This window comes from Ilyonectria robusta (genome assembly GCF_021365365.1).
Source record: "Ilyonectria robusta strain PMI_751 chromosome Unknown BGZ61scaffold_6, whole genome shotgun sequence".
Lineage (NCBI taxonomy): Eukaryota > Fungi > Ascomycota > Sordariomycetes > Hypocreales > Nectriaceae > Ilyonectria > Ilyonectria robusta.
The window spans coordinates 1518980-1540138 of record NW_025764440.1 but is presented as its reverse complement, the minus strand read 5'-3'; the positions used below and the strand labels follow the sequence as shown (position 1 = coordinate 1540138).

General features: G+C 53.4%; 7 protein-coding genes across 7 annotated transcripts; 5 read left to right on the top strand and 2 right to left on the bottom strand.

Annotated features, from left to right (window-relative positions):
• Positions 1 to 2222: 2222 nt before the first annotated feature.
• Positions 2223 to 2951, top strand: BGZ61DRAFT_476037 (uncharacterized protein; the record flags this gene model as incomplete). The annotated part of the gene is made up of 1 exon (XM_046248765.1): positions 2223 to 2951. One exon carries the CDS (start codon positions 2223 to 2225, stop codon positions 2949 to 2951), a length of 729 nt encoding a protein of 242 aa, XP_046106977.1.
• Positions 2952 to 3879: 928 nt separating this feature from the next.
• Positions 3880 to 4671, top strand: BGZ61DRAFT_200334 (uncharacterized protein). The gene has a single exon (XM_046237905.1). The coding sequence runs from the start codon at positions 4019 to 4021 to the stop codon at positions 4532 to 4534; it is 516 nt and encodes a 171-aa protein (XP_046106976.1). The 5' UTR covers positions 3880 to 4018; the 3' UTR covers positions 4535 to 4671.
• Positions 4672 to 5704: 1033 nt separating this feature from the next.
• On the top strand, positions 5705 to 6685 carry BGZ61DRAFT_448055 (uncharacterized protein). Its single transcript, XM_046245429.1, has one exon. The coding sequence runs from the start codon at positions 6032 to 6034 to the stop codon at positions 6233 to 6235; it is 204 nt and encodes a 67-aa protein (XP_046106975.1). The 5' UTR covers positions 5705 to 6031; the 3' UTR covers positions 6236 to 6685.
• Positions 6686 to 7951: 1266 nt separating this feature from the next.
• Positions 7952 to 9840, top strand: BGZ61DRAFT_572420 (uncharacterized protein; the record flags this gene model as incomplete). The annotated part of the gene is made up of 7 exons (XM_046256099.1): positions 7952 to 7954; positions 8026 to 8500; positions 8554 to 8771; positions 8817 to 9038; positions 9086 to 9142; positions 9191 to 9464; positions 9513 to 9840. 7 exons carry the CDS (start codon positions 7952 to 7954, stop codon positions 9689 to 9691), a joined length of 1428 nt encoding a protein of 475 aa, XP_046106974.1. The 3' UTR covers positions 9692 to 9840.
• Positions 9841 to 10211: 371 nt separating this feature from the next.
• BGZ61DRAFT_476034 (TRF2-interacting telomeric protein/Rap1 C terminal domain-containing protein) lies at positions 10212 to 12649 on the bottom strand (the record flags this gene model as incomplete). The annotated part of the gene is made up of 3 exons (XM_046248764.1): positions 10212 to 12110; positions 12157 to 12477; positions 12530 to 12649. 3 exons carry the CDS (start codon positions 12647 to 12649, stop codon positions 10212 to 10214), a joined length of 2340 nt encoding a protein of 779 aa, XP_046106973.1.
• A 3275-nt stretch (positions 12650 to 15924) lies between these two features.
• On the top strand, positions 15925 to 17431 carry BGZ61DRAFT_386826 (DHHC palmitoyltransferase-domain-containing protein). The gene is made up of 3 exons (XM_046242749.1): positions 15925 to 16182; positions 16231 to 16384; positions 16442 to 17431. The coding sequence occupies exons 1-3, from the start codon at positions 16091 to 16093 to the stop codon at positions 17423 to 17425; spliced, it is 1230 nt and encodes a 409-aa protein (XP_046106972.1). The 5' UTR covers positions 15925 to 16090; the 3' UTR covers positions 17426 to 17431.
• On the bottom strand, positions 17432 to 19346 carry BGZ61DRAFT_448044 (activator of Hsp90 ATPase). Its single transcript, XM_046245428.1, has 5 exons — positions 19214 to 19346; positions 18718 to 18995; positions 18582 to 18664; positions 17860 to 18512; positions 17432 to 17803 (listed from the first exon to the last, which is right to left on the bottom strand). The coding sequence occupies exons 2-5, from the start codon at positions 18938 to 18940 to the stop codon at positions 17785 to 17787; spliced, it is 978 nt and encodes a 325-aa protein (XP_046106971.1). The 5' UTR covers positions 18941 to 18995; positions 19214 to 19346; the 3' UTR covers positions 17432 to 17784.
• Positions 19347 to 21159: the final 1813 nt, after the last annotated feature.

Here is a 21159-nt window from a genome sequence, read left to right as displayed (position 1 = left end):
AGAGGGTCGCGGCGGGGCGTGATTGTCTCAGCGGACCAACAGGCTCATTCGGGAGAGGGCTCGAGTGGATCGAAAGGGGCGTCGTGACGGCGATGAGGGCGTTGAGGCGTTGTTAAGGTCAACGCGGAGGTGCGCGGGAGGCAAGCCGATGGTCGCCGGGTGCGGTGGTGGAAGTGGGAGTCCCGCAAGCGCAACTGGGGCGATGGAGAGAGATTTGTCGACGGCGCTGACGCTGACGGTTTGCTGATGGATGTTGGGAAGTTGGAAGTTGGAGAACCGGAGACTGGAAACGGAAGACTGGAGACGACACAGCGAGGTGGGGTGTCGTTAAGATTGATGCCAGATCTAGAGGATGAGCTTAACTTGGGTCGCGAGACGGAAAATGGCGGAAGCGGCGACGGCGACGGCGACGGCGACGGCGACGGGCGACGATGGCGGCAACGGCCCAGGCGGAGGATTGGCAGCGGAGGAATTTGATGAGGTTGGCCTCACCAAAGAATCGCAGGGTGAAAGATTTTGCAGAATATCAGTCGATAGGACGATAGGCCAGGATGCGGCTCGCCAATTCGCAGGAGGCAGGAGGCAGGACAAGACGCGGGGGTGCGGCAGGGCGGCAGGGAGGGATTCAGTGGCGGCAACTGGGCTCGCAAGGTGAAAAGCGGCCTGTCCACTTGTGTGTGCGTGCGTGTCGAGTTCGGCAGGATTGGATTGAGGGCACCGGAGGGCGCTGGAGAGCCCCGTTTCTGTTGTTGCTCAGGTGTGGGAGGGATGTTTGGGGTTGCGAGAGACGCAGAGACGCAGAGGCCCAGCAGAGAAGCGGCGGGAGAGACAACCAAACAGGGCGGCGTACGGGGGGCTTCCTTCACTGCCGGGAAGACGAAGAGGTCGTGATGTTTGTCGGCCGCAATGGCGTGACTTTGGACATGGCTGCCCGTCGCCCCGGGGGCCCTGAACCCTGGCGTCGCAGAGACTTATCCACCAGATGTAGACATCGTATGATCAACGAGCTCTCTGAGAATTGTACGATGCAGACCCAAGGCCGCCGCCTATTGGCTCGCGCACACATGGCCGGGGGGGCTGCCCTTCACCCGCTTCTGCCCCGGTCCGTTTGGCGGCGAGGCCCTGTCGGGTTTTGCCTGGGCTTCAGCCGCCCTTGTCCAGCGCTGTAATGGATGCTGTGTGGATGCACTGGATGCTGTGCTGGACGCTGTCGGGTACTTCCATGCCCTGTTTCTCACCAAGTTACAGGCCGCTAGACCCTGTAGAACCCTGTAGGCCCTGCCCACTCGCCTGTCACTGGGGCCGCTTCCCTCGGGCGCTTGGCAACGGCGCCAGTCTAGAAGGCCTGGAAGCCGTCAGCCTCGTCCCGCCCCCATTGCGAGCCGAATAAGAAGCCCAATCCGCGCCGCCCATTCCCACGCCTATTCCCACTCACACTACTGCCCCAGTGGCCAGTGGACCCGATTCGCCGTTGTTGTCTCAGTGTCCCGCACGCGGTTGGCTGGCGTCCAGGTTCTCGACTTTTTGTTTCTCTTCCCATGTGGCCAAAAGTGGATTTGTTGTCTCAACTCTTCCATGTTCGCCATGCGCTCTGTTGTCTGTTCAGACCGCCACCAGCTGAAAAGTGAGACCGTGGCTGCGCTCCGCCTGCGTGTTTGCTTGTGTGCGCGCGCGCATCCTGCGTCTGCGTCTGCGTCTGCGTCTCCAACGAACTGCGACCCCGTGCCTTTCGTCATGTACAATTGTGTTTATTCCCGCCTGACCCCAGGATTCTGGCTGGTCTGGACCCATCGGCGCTGATCGACGTTTCTAGATCTATTCCTGGACAAGGGGGCCAATGATCTTCTCAACTACTCAAAGCATGCGCTAAGAGATTCAGCTCTTTGCTCTTTGTCTGTCTTGCTAGCCCTTTGAACTAGTCTTGGTCAGTCAAAGCAACTGAACCATGTCTTCGTCTTTGCCGTGACGGTCCTTCTCATGTCTCAACACTAAACCTCGTCCGCAATTGGGGATCAATAGCTGCTATTGACTACCATTAACGGATCTCGAAACTTGGAAGATTAGATATCAAGCGTAACTGTGATGAATTGAGCCCTCTTGCTCAAGATATAAAGAGCATGCGATCCGAACTTCAACATGTCGATAACACGCTCTCGAGCATCTTTTCTACGTCGCCAATCGACCAAAGTTCAGACATATTTAAATTCAAATAATCCCTAGAGATGATACCCTCCGTTCGACTGTTTGCGGCTTCCGCTTTGCTCACCAACACCTTGTCCCTGGTCAAGGCAGTAGCCAACCCCATCAACATCCCAAGTCCAATGCTCCAGCCAGCCTTTCCCGCTTGTGAGCAGTTCCACCTCGCCATTGCAGGAGAAGACTGCAACTCCATCATTGCTTCGGCTCAGCTCGACTGGTACGAGTTCTTCCGTATCAACCCTGCCATCGGTGGCGAACAATGCTGCACTACGAAGATCCTCGCCGATACGTGGTATTGTGTCAAAGCTCGAGGCTCTGGCGATGCCGCTCCATCGGCCACTCATGAGCCTGAGCCTAAGCTAACAAAGACATCCGGGGAACCCAAAAGTACGACAAAGTCTACAAAGACAATGACGACAAAGACCAAAAACCCCGAGATCACCAAAGCCCCCGTGCCCAACTACAACGAATGCCGATTTGGCGACTGCTGGTACGCCTTTGGCGAGTTGAGCAGAGGCAACGACGAGAACCGCGCCGAGGCCTCTAGCATGTGCAGCAGGGTCTTTGCAGAAGGATGCAAGGAAGACTGGGACTGGCCTGGCAAGGTGGGCAGACTCTGCAACGGTTGCAAGGAGTTCAGCTCGGCCTGCCCCTGCTTCCTCGCAGGACACTACCACACCAGGTCCAACAACGCCTTGTACACACGGAAGGGCCAGCAGGGCGACAGTGATTTCCTGCCATCCGATGACTGATTTCCCGGCCCCCCTATACGTCGCCGTTTCGCACTCCCTAGTGCGAACGAGGGCATTGTACCAAGGGATCGGGAGTGGAGCCTCGTACCAGTCGAGGAAATGGGGAGGCTAGTGGGCATGCGGCTCCCCGGGACGCTGCCGTTATATTCTTATTTTCACTTCTATGATCTCCTTGCCAGGTTGCTGTTGCCCATGGCTGTTTGTACTGTAACTTCTCAATTTTGTCTGTTAATACAGTGGTAATTATGTTGGTAATATACTTGTTGTAACGATAGCTCAAACTCACCGGTCAAAAACGTTGCTGACCGGCGCATAAAATCGAAGTCGCCGTATGGTTGAGGTTGCTCTATGGTGTGTTCCCTGCATCCCCTTGGCGATGCGTTCTGTAACTTCCTACGCCTCACTTCATATCCAACGGGGGTGGGAGAGTATCCTTTCGGATGCAGTCGTCGCATTTCTCGGCGACCTGGATAATATCATGAGCTGCGGATGTGCCCTTGCACCCGTTAAGTGCCTTGTCGCACCATCGAATCTGGTAGTATCCGATATGGCCGCATATCCACTGCTTATCCACCTGCGTACACATGTTTGTTTGTGTCAATAGCACTCTCGGTCTTGTCGTGAGGTCTTCTAGTTCTGGATAAAGGCTCTTCGTGACAGGTCTATGTTTGAGGTGAGTTTCCTCTGCCATCAAGACGACGGGGGAATTTCCATCAATATTCCAGATAATTACCTTTCCAGAGTGATTGATTGATAACCGCCGCTGTGCTTCAGATCTGTGGCCCGCCATGTGGCCCGATGATTCCCGCTGTGGTTCCTCCGTCAATCACGGCCAGTTGGTCTCTGACACTATGCGCTTCTTTTCCTGCACGGCGCTTGGGGGGCTGTCTAATAACAGCACGCGCGGCCGGCCGAGGACTGATGCTGTGTGGTTGAGGACACAAAGTGTGCGATACTCAACACCAGAGCGTGGTCGAACGAAGCCGTACTGTATGTAGTGAGCCACGGCCCCTGACAAACCGGTGAATCGCTACCAACCACAGCCGGCCTGCGTCCCCGAGTACCGGATGCCTCTCATGGGGGCGCCAAACCTGCATTGCCCTAACTCATCAAATGTACTCTTCTCGTTGGGCGAGATGAGGGGACCCCTGCCCCGCGGAGACGATGATGTCCTGCAGAGGCTGCAGCGCACGACGCCCACGGCGCACGGCTGCAGTTCGTGGCCGAGACTAATGCTCAGGGCAACCCCCCCTCGTTCTGTGAGCCAGTCTGTATCCTGTCACCGCTCCTCGGCGGTCTCTAGCGAACCACTGGCGAGTGGCCAAAAGCCCAGGACGCTTGGGGCCTTTCAGAGGCTGGCACAGGCCTGGCACGCCTCGTCGAGAGCGCTTTGGTGTGTAAAGGCTCGTACGATTTGTTCTCCACCTCCCGCCTCTCGGCAAGGAAGCGCCATGAGCGGAACCCTGCGCGCGAGCGGGTCGTCAAGTGTGTACACGGAGCCGACAAATGGTGAGCACAGGGCGGTATTCGCCCTAGGCGGTGCCGGGCAGGGCAATCTTTTCGTCCCATATTCCCATATGTAGCAATTGCTGCCGGTTGGGACACCGAGAGGTCTGCCAGGTGGTGGATTTTTGGTAGGTGGGTAGCGACAGTTAGGCTGGTCGCGTGAGAACCTCGAGTCGACTGCAGTGCCTGCCGCCTGGGTGACGGGGAGAAAACCTCTCATGGTGATGGCCGAAGGATTGGAGCAGACCACTGGATCCCATCCACCAACCCGACACCGCATACCCAAGATGGCAGCCCGTACAACACCAATATTCTTTTTACGGCAACATTGGCGTCCGTCCTCGCGCGAATCTCACCGCTCCGTTTGTGTATCTCTGTTCCCATCGTGCGACCAACCCAGCGGTCGTTGGAGGGGTCCTACCCCAAGTTCTAGCCCGGGGAGCAGCGGCCAAGATGGCGTCGCCAATCTCGGGTCGTTTGACAGGCCGAATCTCCAACGATGACCCGTAGTAACTGTTGGATCCCATGATTGGATGCTGGCGGCGCATGGCTTCGTCGTATTCGAGTCGGCTAGTGGCAGCGAGTCTGACTGAGACTTGTCGTTTCTTGCTGGTGAACGATTAGCAACGCCCACGCGGGTGACAGATCACAAACTTGACCCTAGCTGAACACTATGCACGACCTCCCTGCTCTCTTCCATTGGCCCTGTGGGTGATATGCTTCTGCGTTGGCTAGGTACTTGGAGCTGCTAGAGCAGAGTTGCAGATTCGCTATTGACGAGTGAACATACTGTACTACCGCATCGCTCTTCGGACCACTCTACTCGCCGTTATCTGTGAATGGCCCCAGTAGCCAAGCCATCGTCATGCGCTTCGTCGCACCCGGAAACCTATCTCCACGCCGCGTGGCGCTAGCGACCCTGAAATAGGTGACAGAATTGGCAATGGGGCACACACCGGGCTACTCAGTCGTCTTGTTCACTCCAACAGTCTCCGAATTGATATCAAGTGAAAATAAAGTAAGACTGAGTAGGAGCAAAGGCCATGCATGCTGCCGGCATTCCGCGTTATTAAGTACGTCAGTGGTCAGCTGCAGGCCCTGCTGTCAAGCATATGCACCTATCCTGACTCGGAAACACGGTCATTCCTATGGCTGTACACGATATGAATATACCGTAGTCAGACAGTCAGTCAATGCTGAATTGGAGAAAATATGTTAAAATGTTCCTGTGACATGCGGCGTCGTTTGCATCATTGATGAGGCTTCATTCACACCCACAGCTGTTGGCTGACATGTGTACACCTGGAAGACTGCATTCATTGCAATGCACCTTCTGGTTGGGCTGAGTGTCAGCTGAGAAGACGTTCTCACAGCCCAGAGTACATAGCAGTCACGCGCTCTCCAGATTGCATCCTTATTTGTTGCCGCCATCTCCCCAGCTTCTCTCCCGATTCTCAAAGATTCGTTTCCTTCTCGTCTTCTCAACGAAACTGACTCTATTGGCGATTCACAATCTATCTCACGAATCACGAAGATCCCCCATTGAGGTAGTACAACACGTGCACAATCACGCAATGTTCATCCTGTACACCACGCAAGACACCCTTCTTTCCAAGGAGAGTCATCGGGCGATGGCCTGTCGCAAGATTGATAGTTTATCCGATGTGAATACCACTCCCGCGATGCGGGGGAGGGTTGAGGAGGCTAGAGTGACTTTGAAAAAGCTCATTGAGGGTCTAGAGATGCTTGAACTCTCCGCTAGAGCTGTTGATTGCTAACCCCCAGACTAGGACTGAGCATCGAGCGTGAAACTAACGATCCACCGGCGGCCTTGTACGAAGAGTACATCCCAGGAGAAGACGAATGGTATTTGCCCGACCTGTAATAAAAGGCTCTACCCTATTAGATCATGGGCCTATTTTTGGGAGTGTAAGGAAGTGTGAGTAGTAGTTAGCTTGTTTGAATTGGGAATAATCTCTCTTCGGTAGCTGCAACCAAGAGTCCCCAGTGTCTCGTGATAGCCTCAGGCCCCAAAGTTGACTCGTTCTAATGACTACACATTGATTTGTTCTCTCGGTTCCGGGGTCAGTGACCGTAAAGGTCTTGCTAGGATGAGGGCTTGCAATAAATACGAACGAAATAACCACGATCCGTCACACCCTCGATTTGGGATGGACACTGGATCTAGGGTTGCGCACAGATATTTAACTTGCCAATCAGACAAATCAGCCCTTGGATGGATCTCCAGTTTGGGTCTAATTATAGGTTTGGTAGGGGTGTCCCATCGCAATGGTGACCCTATTGAGAACATGGGTCCAACGACGGTGTCAAGGATCCGGTGCCTTCGACGGAAATTTAGCCTGCTGTGATTTATAGGCCCCGATGATTCGTTCAGAGGAGTGACCCATTCTGATAAGGCTGAATCGGTGTTCGTTTTACTGCATTGGGGAGAAACGGCCTGCGTCTCTAGAAATGAAATGAGGGAGTTGACGAATTGGAACGATTGCATTAAGAAAGTCACAATGCCCGCGGGGGGTATACAGACATCTGCATCGCCGACTGGGACAGATGAGACTGAGGTCCCCGTCACAAAGGATTTCACCACAATTGAGACGACAGCTGCTTCGGAAACCGAGGCTGCCGGGCCATCATCAACATCGACAGAGTCACTAGAAGCATACCCTTTTTCGTTTATGGCTACTGGGGAGGATGTGAGCATTGAGCCAAGCACCATCCTCGTCGAGCTCTTTGGTCTGTGATTGAGCGTGTTTGTACGATTAGTATTATGTTACCCGGAAATTTGTTTATCATCATGGTCGATCACTGTTGCGTTTGGCTGGTCTCTCGTAGACCCGCAATCCTCTCGCGTTTGACAACATCACCTTCGTTTACAAACTTGAATTGATTTTGAAAACACTCGGTACACGTATCGTAGGTAGTGCCTGTCGCTCGTTCCGCCTCCAATAATCGCGATCGGGCCTTGCCGATCGCTGTCGGGTTGCCATTCATAAGCCCAGCCCGCGGACGTTTGCATTCCCATGTCTCTCAGAGTTCTAGATAGATTGCTCCCTTTGGCATTGAATCACAGACCCAAAAGCGGTGGGCGAGAGAAGAAGTATTCGGTATTTCCGTTTTATGCATGTGGGTAGCCGTTTCGGTTGAGCATGCGCTTCCCGAGCACACCCGCGCCTTCCCCCCCGTTCCTTCCCGCGTCAATCTTCACTCGGACATCCCACTTCCTCCGTCTCCAAGTTTCCCCCTCATTCTACCCCTCTGAAACTCCTTTGAGGAGTTAATCGGAAAGTCGAGCATCAACCCACAGGCACCTCGACTCGGTGAGTCGGCCACCTGCTTCAGACTTGCATTCCATCCTCGGTGTGCCGGAGGCACAATGCGGCCATCGATACTCAGCTTTCCCCCTCTGGGTATTCTTGCTCTCGGCTTCTTCCCGAATGATACCCAAGGCTTCTCGTAGGGCTTGAAGCAGCGCAATCATGGTGAGTGTGAAACGTCGAATGTGCGACAGAAGCCCTAACGATGATTAGAAGGAAGCAAAGCCGTGCACCAGGATCCCACCAGCTACACCCCATCGCAAGGAGTCCGCAACGAGAACCGACTCTCCAACATACACACCGTCGCACTAAATGAGCTTCAGGAGTTAGAGTCTGAGCCCCTCTGCCACCGAATTGCTGCGCGTTTACTGGTCAACAACTGCCACCTGCTGGACGGCCAAGATGAGGCGACGGTCCACATGGACAGTGGAAGAGCGGCAAGGGACTTTGTGGACTCGTACGCGGCAAGTCTTGCCATATGTGACCTGGAGAGGGGAAGCTTTGTGATCCCTCCTACCTGCTCCCTATTTCGCGAGGCTACTCTGGCTGCGCTCCCCATCTCCACCCAGCCACAACTTCACGTTTCGACGCCTGAGATTGACGACTGCCTTGAGGGTCTGGCCCAGTCGGACTCTGCTTGGAATACCTGGGTGAGCTACCGCCATAAGACCTTGAGGTTTTGCGAAGCAGCTCGTGCGGACAATGAAAAAAGTTAGCGCCCCTTACCTAGTGATGGAACTGCCAAGCTGACAATTCCCTTGTAGCACAAAGCATCCATGTGTATCAGCGGGTGACCAAAATTCTCGAGAAACTCACAACTCAAATTGAAGATGAGCTGGAGGAGCGGTTACGATCACTTAATCGCGCGTTCCATGAAACAGCCGGTTCCGTTGACACTTTTGCAACCCAAGTTAACGAGATCAAAACGGGGCTTAGTATGGTGGATGAAGTCATACAAGGCCAACTGCACCGTACTGCAATGGTAATTCAAACTTTCCAAGTTGTTTCAAAGCTCTAATGCAATTAGGAATCGAGTAAGATGGTCAAAGGAGGGCTTGAGGACGCGAGAGGTCTGCAGAGGATTCTGGCAGTATTGCTACGCACAACCATGGATGCAACGGCGGAGGTTGCTGCAGCACACGAAATCGCTCTGGAAACTGCCACCCAAAATGCAAATCAGGAGATTGAGACCTTGATGACTGTCCTGGCTGCGACCGTTTCATCTTCTCTTTCGTTGCAGAATCAGATGGTAAGTCCAGATCCTGAGAAAATACTGTGGGTGTTAATACAAGCCAGGAAGCAACGCAAATCCAAACAGGAGAGATGATTCAGAATCAAGCCAAGCTCGAAGCAGTAAGTTAATACAAAAAAACCAAGTAGATTGTCGCTAACGTATTGAAGGGAATGGAAAGGCTTGAGGGACTTGCTGATCATTTGCTTGTAAAGTTCGACAAGCATGAAGGACGGCTAGAACAAGCGCAGCAAAAGACCACACAAATTCTGGACACCCTCGACGCTGCCACTGTATCAGCTTCAGCCTTTAGAAACTCATTCTTTCGCGGCTTTGGGTTCTCTGGGCTGTGGCCGTACGTCCTCTTCCCGGTCGCATCTCTCGTCATGGGATCTTACGGTCTCGAACCGTCAATCGGGCGTAATCTATGGCTTGTTGGTGTCGGTATGTGTCAAAGGTGCTACTTGGTTTATATTTCTCACAATTTCACAGGAGAATTAATAGGCTGTGTTGTTTCAAGCGCAAGCCTGTACACCGGCATCTTTTTTCCACCATCCCGTCCAAGACAGACAACGCTTAATACAACCTTCGGCGCGAACGAGCCTGCGGATTACCAAAGCGATGCTACCAATGGCGGATATCTTCGATTTATTCATACCAGTTTTCAGTAAGGCAACATCTCAGAGCATCATATTGCGTTCGGATCGAATTGGGTGACGGGATATGTTGGTGGATCTCAGGGGCGTTTTGGGCTGTCACTTTCGACTTTTATCTTTCTCGGGCTTCAACAACTTCACTGGGATACGCTGGGAGACTTGGGTCGGTTGGGTTGCATGGGAAATATGCTTGGACTTGTTTTCAAGCACCGTCCTGGACAGCGAATCTCTTTGATCAGCAGATTAAAAAGCGACAGGCCTAAAGCCGGATCATGTATTCGGGAGTCAAGCCTTAATAGCAATACTTAACAAATGGAAATTGTTCCAATTCGAAACATGGACAATGAACTGGTTCTGGGTATTCTGGAAGCAACAAATGAGAACTCCACTCCATGCCATACGACCTTAGTAATACACCAAACCCCATCTAATCAAACTCGGGGCAATAAAAGCAAAGCGAATTGGCCGTTGGGTCACAATCAGCCCCAGATCAGGGTGTCAAGATGAGCCAGCAAATAAGACCCTTGACCCCTGATCATGGTTTATCTGGAACCTGCGCATCAAGAAAGCTCTTTCTAAGCCCCATCCTCGCTAGGCCGTGCTTCTTAGCAAGCCGATCAGACGCCTTGCGGACATGGCGATAGCGGCGCTCATCGACCGGACCAGAAGGCTCACGGCTGAGGTCGACAGAAGCAATTAGTTTGAGGTCGGTATCGTCGCGATCTGTCCAGATGCCCTCGTGGTGGGAGGGTACGTCGTTGCCATCCTGGAGGCTCTGCATGACCAGGCTGGCAAGGCCGCCAGGTGTAAAGGTAGTACGCTTAAGGCCCTCGATTACGATGGAGCGAGGAAAGCCGGCGGACTCGTAGTGTTTGATCCATTCGTCAATATCGCGAGGTTTGGAATCGGAAGGCAGAGGCCGCGGGCGCGGTGCCTTGGTTGGGGCTGGAGCTGGTGCTGGAGCTGGCGTTGGTGCGGCAGGAGGTTTTGGGCGGGAATTGGAGTTGAATGAGGAGGGGAGAGATCGTCGTGGGGCAGGTTTGAGTTCCTTTTTGGCGGTAGATGGGGGCTCTTCTGTAGGAATGGATAGCTCTTTTGAGCTGCCTTCTTGATGTTGATTTGAACCAGCCGTTGATTTATGTTTGGGTTGAGAACCAGATCTTTCCAGGCCTGTCTTCTTGGTCTGGCGAGTCTTGCTTAGGCGGAAAGGGATAGGACTAGAGTTCAACGTTTCTGTGCGCAGTTGCTGAGATGGTGTTGTGTCGTTAATCAAGGTTTCTTGTGTGCCAAGTAGGGGAGACTGTGGCTGCACCACCATTGGCTTCAATACCTCGAGCATCTGGATTTCGCCCTCGTCTCCATCCTCCTCCAGCGGGTGGTCTTTCTGCGCAACGTGGAAAGGTGAGAGCTGCCGCGAAGTCTCGCTGGCATCCACATAATCTTGCCGTGACAGGCTCTTTCGAATGCTAGGGGAGAAGTATTGGGCTGAGGGGACTTTTCGACCCGCCGCGACTTCTATGTCTGGGGTTGAAGGAATCTCCAGTTTCGTGTTGTACCGTGGTCGCTTGGTCGAAGGCCCCGACGAAGAGAGTGGCCGCTGGCCAAGAGACCGCTTCGCCCCGACCGGCGGCGATGATCTCACATAGCTTGGTGGCAGCTCTTCAGGGGCGTCATGAGACAGTGGTGCCTCTGGCCAGTGTTGCTCTGACAAATCCTCAAAGTCGGGCTCTTCCAGTGCATTATATGCACGAGCAAGAAGAGGACTCGGATCATGCTCTCTAAATTCATCCTCATCCTCATCCTCATCCTCTACTCCGTCGAAGCTCCCCATAGCGTCCAAGAAGTCGGCTAGGTTTTCGTCAAAGCATTGTTGCAATTGAGCAATTGTAGTCTCATCAGCCTGGAGCCCCATATCCATGGCGATTTCGGCCCAGTCTTCTTCTTCCAGGTCCTCTAAGGGCCCTCTCAGCTTCTCACTGACTGCTTTGGCGAGATCCCAAAGTTCGATTATCTTGTCGTCAATCGAATGTCGCAGCTTAATTTCGAGTCCGTCAGCAGATACAAACTGACTCAGGTCTTTGTAAAATTCATGTTTTATTGTGCTGTCTTCTGTGTCCGAAAGATCAGGATCTTGTTCGTCACCATGGTGGGTGTCATTCTCAGTCTGAATAGGCTCGAGAATTGGTTCGGCCGGCTGTGCCGTTTCAGATCGTGGCGGGGAGTTCTTCTCAACAGACCGATGAGAAATTTCCTTGACAGTCTCCTGTGGTTGGGTCGGGACAGTTGCAGTTGCAGTCGCTTCGGCTTGGCCTTCAGCACTATTCGATTCCTCTTCTGGGGCCGAAGCAGCAATCTTTTGCAATTGGTCTATTGGGAGTAGCTGGAGAGTCTTGACGAAGCGATTCCGCCATGACTGCCAAGTATGTCGGGGGTTCTAAACTAGTCAGCATGGCAACCCCTACGTTCAAAACAAAACTTACAATGCTCTCAAACTCCTGGAAGATCTTGTTTCCCGTGCGGTCAACCGTGTGAGCGAGCACCCACTTGGCAAGCGCCGCGTCATCGTCAGTAGTGAACGGCGTTCGGGTCGATTTCGTACCACGAACACCTCCGCCTGCCGGCCTGGGAAGATCTGGGTCACGCCCGATGCGATATCGGTCCTTGATCTGAATGATGCCGTTCTCCACAGACTCAGTGATAAACTTCCACGAGTAGGACCCCGCGGGGACGTCTTTCCTTGCGTGGTCCGCAATGAGAATGTCTGCATTCTTCTCCAAAGGCACAACCGTCCCACCATTATTCTGTAAAATCGTCAGAATCAGCGTGAATGGTTCTATCAAGGGGGTGACCTACCGTAACCATCTCGAGGATCGATTTCCTCGTTGGAACTCGCGTCGCCACCCAGAACTTGACGTCTTTGAAGATGTTACCCCCCTCGGCGCTCTCGACGCCATCGTACGTCACCGCCGCCATTGGTGAGTGAGCTGTCGCTGCAGAACTGGCTGGTGGCGCCTCATTCATCGACCGTCTCGTCCATCGATGAGCTTGGCGCTGCCAAACTCAGGACTCTCGAAAATCTCGGCCCAAAGGTGCGAGTCAAAGGGAAAAATTACGGCTCATCACGCTGACGGGCTCAGATAGTCGCCCTCTTTGAATCCGCCGGTTGCTCACTGGTTCACTAAGTCCTTCGCTGTAGCCTGACGCTCCCTTGGACGCGTAGTGCTGTCGCGCGATCACGTGTCCACGACCACGATGTCAGCGTATCGAGTTACCGGTGCATTGGCGTCCGTCTATAAGCATATCCGGACTGTTCGGACGCCAGCCGCTGACGATTTCCAAGCCACGTTCATCTACCCGTTGGCATTGTGGGGCAAGCCGCCTACCAACCTCGTCCCGAGGTTGGTCCGGAAACCCTGTGTCAGCCGGGAAACTATGTGTCACTAAATCCTGCCTGACCTTCATCAACCGCAGCCCAAAATCACACCAAATTTTCGTCTTTTCAGATCTACCACGCGCAACCACAAGATGCCTCGCAGACGCGGCATTCCTATAGTAAAACAGCCTCTGAGGAACCCGTCAGATAAAGATCGGGCCGATCTGACACGACGGGTGCTCGCTGCACTCAATCCAAATACGCCGTATAACACACGAAGTGCCGCCAAAGCTGCTGCATCACCACCCTCATTGCGCGCTGTTGCAGACCAAATTGACGAGAATAGAGAGGCCGTTAGACGTGCTGCTAAGAGGTCATCATCATCTTATGTTCCTCCGAAGCCTCCCGGCCGTCCGCCGCTTCTGACAGCCTCTGAAGAATCCGCCCTGGTTGCGTACATCATCTGGTGGGAAAGATCCGGCTTTGCAGCAGAAAAGTCACAAATTGAAGAGACTGCATTACAATTCCTGCATTCTAGAGGCATCGAGAAAGATCATATGTCAAAGTCCTGGTACTCAGACTTCCGTGGTCGTCATCTCGAGCTCAGGAAGTCATTCCTCAAGGGCATAGATAAGGCACGCAAAGCATTTGAAGTTTCTGACGTCAAAGACATCAAGAAGTTCTTCTCCAACCTTCAGGAAGTTATCTGTGACCACGATATCGGTCCTTCAGAGTGTTGGAATGAAGACGAGTGCGGTATTCGCATCGGATGCCTTCGAGAACGGATCCAAGTCCTCGTGGTCCGCACCACGCGGTCACAACGCTATGAAGTTGTTGATCCCTCGAACCGTGAGTCTTGCACACAACTTGGGTGTGCTAATGCGGTTGGGGATAGTATCCCTCCTTGGCTGATCTTCAAGGCGTTAGCAACAACGTCTTGGGCCAACATAGATGCTATCCCAGGGATGAGGATCGCACAGTCAGATACCGGCTTCAGCAACCAACATATCACGTTCGAATGGCTTCATCACTTCAATGCGTTTTCCTGGCTTGCTTCTACAAAGGCTAAGCAGAAAGGAGTAACTCTCACAGAGTGGTTCGGCTGCGATGAATGGCTTCGAGATGCCTCATCGCCACACATCACATTGACAGCGCCTCCCGCTATTCGTAATGATGAGGATAGAATCTACCGACTTCTCGTAATCGACGGCTTCTCCGGCCACCTAGGCTTCGATGCTATTCAGTATTGCATTCAATTTGATATCATCATTTGCGTGTTGCCGTCACACTCAACACACCTCACGCAGCCGCTTGATGTTGGTGTTTTTCAGCCGATGAAGAACTCACATCAGAAGGAACTTAGGAAGTCTATTCGGGAAGGCAACATAACGTTTTCCCGCGAAGACTTCGCCTCTGCATTCTCAAGGATCTATAAAGACGGCTTCAAGAGACATAACATCATGTCAGGGTTCGAAAAAGCCGGTATTTGGCCCACATCTTCGAAGCCCGTGATCAACCGCATCCTCGCCAAGCACCGCAGAGAGCGAAATGCGATCCATCCGTCTGTTCTTAAGATGTTGCCTTCAGAGACTCGATTTCAGGATGCTCAAGACCAGATAGAGCGGATCTACAGGCGGTACCAGGAGGTCATGAGCTCCCCAACCCTTAAAGCTATCGCCAACATCCGCGACGTTGTGACTGAGGCGGGACTGCTGCATCGAGAACGTGAGGCCGTTGCCTCACACCGGCTTAATCGTATCGAGAAATACGGGAAAAGAAGGAGGTCCGGCCAGCGCGTACGGCCAAGTGGTGACTTCGTCACAAGTGTTGGATTTCCTGAGATTCGGGCTCAACATGAAGCAGCTATGGCAGCAGCAGAGGCCAAGGAACAGCGTTCTCAACTGCGGTCAGGCAGATCTATCATTCTTCAGGAGATAAGGGCTCTCAAGGCTGCTTGGCGGCAGGAAATTCAGTCCCGGGGAGTCAGTTATCTGCCGAGACTAACTTGGAACCAGTGGCTCGAAGAGACCGGCCACCTCGACCGATACAAAGACCTCGAAGCAAATCGAAAGCATCATAATGACTCCCTTAGCCAGCGGCCAAAGAAGTCACTTTCTGAAGCCCAAGAACAAGCCCGCCGTGCCGCAAGACCGATTATCGCGATGGATCAGAGTGCCTGGCCTGATGATGATGATGACGTCGAATTCACCCTCACAGGACCGCTCCAAGAAGAGGAAGACGATGAAGATGATGAAGTCAATCTCATAGGGTTCAGTGACCTAGGCGGCGAGGAAATTCCTGATCTTACAACGCCTCCAGGGATAACATCATCGCCGCCCCCTAGTGCCTTGGATCTAGTCGATGACGCCGATGACGATAACATCACAACACCACAACTTCCCGACCTAATGCCAACAGTACGCAGATACGATAACATCAAGAAGATGCTGAAGGAATTTCGTGACGATCAGGCTACTAGGAAGGCGGAGACAACACATCGTCAACAGGATCCTGATCGGCAGCCAGAATCAGGCCCTAGGAAAAGGCGGCGCAATTGAGGCCGAAAATGTGATTTCCGCTATTTTCTGTCAATTCGTGTGTTTTCAGCTATTTCGTAGCTTTCCAACGAGCCTAGTTACGGCTTATTTCCTTTTTAAATGACTCTGTCATAAAGTCTGAAAGATAAAGATCCTGAAATTGATGATTTTACAGCTTGAAGGCAGCAGCTTACGTTGACACACATTTTCCCGGCTGACACAGGGTTTCCGGACCAACCTCGGGACGAGGTTGGTAGGCGGCTTGCCCCACAATGCCAACGGGTACGTGTATACTTCCTGTGGCTCTGCTCTTTGGGCTCTGCTCATCCTTCTTCTATCGCAAATACGGTTTTCTTAATTATTTGGTTCGTTTTTCATGGTCATGGGAGCCTAATCGCAGCTCGCAGCCTCAACTGACAACCTTGTTGCCAAGTAGTACAACTTGTGCATTTTGGTCTTTAACTCTCAACTCGCCCTCAGGGTCTAAGCCTCTGAGGAGCCGCAATGATGTTCTCATTTCAAACAATCGTGCTCTTCATTTTGTTTATCTCTTTTATGGTCTTTGTAGCCTTTTTTGGGAGATTGCCTGCTTTGAGGTATGTATTAGCCCATCGTGCAACGCAGGCTTGCTGACTTTCGTCAAGACGTACTCCTATTGCCAAGCTGCACAAGTTAATATGGGTTCAAATTCCCAAGGCGGTGCTGGCTATGGACCAGGCTCTCACTGGTGGAAGGATATCGAGATATCTAACGAGGTTTGGTAACTCCATGATGTATGACCGACACTGGACCGTTGTGGTAAGTCCTCAAACCCGTACTACAGTGCACGCAGCCGGCATCAACTAACCATCACAGGGATTCTTTCTCGCAATCCTAGTTGTCTCTGAGTTTATGTATCTCCCACATATGTGGCCAAGGATCGGCGCTTTCACCAAGCTCACCGTCGTCATCACCGTCACCATGCCATACACGTTCCTCTACCTCGCCTGCGCGAGCGACCCGGGCTACATCACGCCCGAGAATGTCAACTATCACCTTTCCCTCTACCCGTACGACCATACGCTCTTCTCCCCGGGTCGCGAGTGCAAGACCTGCCACCTACTCAAACCTGCACGCTCCAAGCACTGCAGCATCTGCAAGCGCTGTGTTGCTAAGTCCGACCACCACTGCATCTTCATCAACTCCTGCGTCGGCTACGGCAACCAGCACTGGTTCCTACTCCTGCTCGCCTCCACGGCCATCTTGTGCACCTATGGTGGCCTGCTAGGCCTGTCACACCTCACGGCACGCATCTACCAGAAGGCACCGACGTGGTCAATGTGGCCGCCCAAGGGCATGAGCATGAACCAGTATATGGGTGCCTGGGGCTGGGGCATCCAGGATAACGTCAACATAGGCGCCACGACGCTGCTCGCACTGCTTACCTGCCCGCTCGTCTGGGGTCTCTTCATCTACACGCTCTACCTCGTGTACTGCGGCACCACAACCAACGAGACCCTCAAGTGGTCCGAGTGGAAAGAGGACATGCAGGACGGCTACGCGTTCCGCCGCCCGATGGCCCCCAACTCGCCTAAGAATAAGATGGTCGAGCCAACGTGCACGCGGTGGCCGGTCGAGACGGAGCAGGTCCTTGTCACCACGATGGATGGTGAGCCGCCCCGACAAGACGGCCGCATACCGGGAGAAGGCCCGTGGGAGAAGGTGTGGAGTCTGAACCACGTTGAGAACTTGTACGACTTGGGATTTTGGGACAACCTTCTTGATGTCTTTGTGCCCAACTACAACTTCGGCAACAGGGGAGACGAGCTCATTGTGGAACGGAGACGTCGCACTCAGTAGCAGTAACGGTTAATAGATTTCGGTTTACACATAGATACTTATCTTAAACTTGGAAACCTCCAAATTACATACAGTCTTCACATATAATCACTCGAGGCGTCAATCGAGGTCATCTTGTTTGGCCAATGAAGGAGGCCCACCCATTATTCATCATTCAAATCGCTCATTGTAATCATATCCACACGCTCCTTGGCCTTGCGCAGACCACTGAAGACGCGAGTGCGTCTTCCACCCGCCACCATGGTAGCTTCCTCGATCCCCTGGTACTACCCCCAGATAGAGCGCATTGATTCTGCAAATTCACCTCCGCCGTGGTTCCCCGACTCCCCGACTCTGTTTGGTCACCCTTGCGGGATCGTCTACAAAATGGTGCCGAAGCTATCAAGCATGGTTAGTGACAAGGCTTCACGACGTGTAGGGGTTACGAGACTAACCCAAAGGTCTGCTTAATGCTCTTGACGTAGTACTCGAGCCAGTTGCGCTTGGTAACGTCCTCCTGTCCGACAGGGACACCGTCCCAGGTGACACGCATAACGGTGACGTGGTCGACGTCGTTCTGGTCAAACTCGATCTGGAGCTTGGAGTAGTGACCGGCAGGCCACTGGCCCAGGCGCCAGCTCTGCACGACCTTCTTGCCAGGTTCGAGCTCAAGGTATTCGCCGGTGACGTTTCCGCCAAACAGCTCGAACTTGCCGCCCTTCTTGGCGCCCTCGAACCCCTTAAGAGGAGACCGAGTAAAGGCAGCCAGTCGGCCGGGGTCGACAAAGGTCTGGTACAGCTCGTCGGCAGTGGTACGGAACTCCTCGTTGTCGGTGACAGTGACAGTGTTCACGGTACCACCAACGCTGGTCTGGGAGGTCGAGGTCGAAGCAACCTTCTGGGCAACGTTCTGTGGGTGGACCTTAGGGGTCGTGAAGCCGCTAGACGGGTTGGAGCCAGGGGCATGCTGGATATCCTTGCCGTGCTCAGCGATCAGTGCTGGAGCAAGCTTCTGGAACTGCTCGCGCAGCTGGGGCACAAGCTTGGACCGGACGAGGTCCTTAACGGGCTGCTTCTCCTTGGACTCGGCAAAGATGTCTACGTCAAACTACGAGGCACTTAGCTATATTCTACGACAAAACACCGAAGGCACAAGGGCGAAGGGAGCTTCACGTACCACGTACTCATCCTCTTCGGTGTCGTGGGCGACCTCAGGCACGGTGATGGTGCCCGATACGTCGTCCTCTCCCGGAGCGGATCCTAGGACATGGGTTAGTACCGGGAAACGATCCAGGCATGGCACGTGTCCTTACCAGAGTACTCCAGGACCAGCTTGACGTCGAAGATGGTAATCACCTTGCCCTTGCGCTGGCTGACGTCGACATCGCCGTCCATGCTCTGGATCTTGCTAATCTTGGCCTTGACATCGCCGTTCTCGGCCTCAACCTTGAGGAGGTTGTTCTCAAACCACGTCTTAGCCCATTCCGACACGTCCTTGTTGACCCAGTGCCAGTTGTTGGGGTTGTGCAGAACCATTGTGAATTCGGGAGACTCGGCGCGAGCGGCTCAAGGCGGGGAAAAGATCTGGAAGCTTGATTGGGTCAGCTGAAGAACAGACATGGGCTGTAGCAAAAAGCTGAAGAAAGGCGAGTTCGCAATTGTAGGTCAGATATGGTCTTAGACCACAGCATTTAGGTCATCAATGAAGGGAGTACAAGTCACTCTATGACTGGTGCCAGCTGATATCTCATCACGGAAAATTGCGACGGTAGGGTGCATGAGCAAGGAAACGTGGTGCTTGGTACTTACAAGTTCGTGAGGCTGCGAGTAGAGAGGGTGGGAGAAAGCTATGAAGGAATGGAAAGAAGAAGGAAAAGAAAAGAGGAGGAGCGGGCTGGTTTTGGGAGTTGGGGATGGAGAAATTGGGAGGAGAGGAGAATGGAGAATGGAGAAGTGAGGAAGAGAAGTCTCAGAACCCTCTAGAATTTTGCTGAGCCTTGTGCCCCCACCTTGAGCCACTGTGGGGCTCATTTCCTTCCGCCAAGCCCCAGCCTCGTCTTTCGCAGCCGAGAGCATAAGTCTGTATCAGCCTCGGTACGACGATTGACAGGTCTTCAATCAGAATGCGCAAAAAAGTGTATTGGAATTGAAATGGGGGAGGAAAACATATGGCCATGCAGAACGCACGATCCAGATCTTATCCCTCAATGGTGGCCGTCGTCGGCTCTGCAAATGCTCCCATCCGAGTGCGAATCGACCTCGTTTGATCAAATGTCGAAACCCCGGGATGTATAGACTCTTCCTGGTTCAAGCTTCGGGGTGAATACCTCCATTATCGGGATGGGCCTGGATCCGCCCAGCTCATTAATCTGCAGCCAGACTGCAAAGTCTACTCCGCCGGCGCCACATCCCATTATCTGGAAACGCCATGAAGTGCCACTGTAATATCCAACTGCACCTGAAAAGAAATTAGAGAAAGTAGTCCTGCCCAAAAAGTAAGTTGATATGCTGAGTTGTCACTCGGAGCAAAATATCCGGCTAGTCAGCGGTCAGCTTAGACTCCTGCGACACGTCCATATCGACGGCAAGGTTCATCGATAATAGGTCAAGGTCAAGATATTTGAAGCATCCTCGGAAGTCATCACAAATAGGCCCTGCCCTTGGCCCCCAGATCGCCTTACCAGGCCTCCATAACGGGCCCCCTCGCGCGTTGGTCCGCGTCTGGGCGGGATACGCGACAAGCGCCGCCTTCTATAAATACCAAGACTATTCCAACCGGTCTAGGATCACTCCTTGCCATCACATCTACCCCATGATATCGGTGACGAGTCAGATGAACAAAGACATCCCGGGCTTACTAAGGCGCCCGAGCGTCCAGTCTCATGGACAAGGCCGTGATTTTGTCATGGGCGTAGAAGGGGCTGGCTCAAAGCCGGTGGAGGGGGGCTATTCCGGGATTATGGTCAGCTGGTGCTGGAAGTATTTTGTAGTTCATCCCAAACAAGGACTCCGTCCGCCCGTGTGGTTTTGGGCCTTCTGAGGGCCTCTCGAGACACGTAGATTCCCGGGATACGCAAGTTCACGGGCCTGCGCCGCCGTGGGCTACCGGCGTTGCTCGTCGGCCGAGGCTCGTATGGATCCACCTCCCGGAGCTCCCATCCCCGGCGATGCACGATGACTCCGGCGATGGCATACTTCCGTATGTGGAAGGCTGGCCAGTTTCATGACAAAAAGCTGATGGAACGCCACCAGGTTGCATCCCCGCCACTCCGGAGGTTCCAACAAACTGCTGACCGTCTTTTCGGTGCCTTTCTTTTTTAAAAGTCATCAACGCGAGCCAGTGACCCTGCCGACTCACCCTCCATTACCATCGGCCGGCCCTTGCACATGGGCTCGCCGCCATCATGCACCGTGTAGGTCTGTGCAGACCGAAAAAGGCGATCGATGCCTTGCCGTCTTCCGGTGACGCCTCTGCCTTCGACTCAGTTCTCACCATGTTGAGATGTGACAGGCGGAGAGGGGACGCTTTAAGCGCCGGCATCCACTCCTTCACCTACATCGTCAACCGATGCAGCCAATGAGAATCCCTGTCTACCATGGGGCTACTCTAAGAATAGAAATAGGTTGTCGTCATCCATCCAATGGATTTACAGAGCGGGCCCCTTTTCCACGACTTCTCGGTTCTGGGCTGCAGCGGGGGTGGGTTCCTCCCACTCAAGAGGGAACTGGGGACCGGACGGATTCTCTTTAGACCT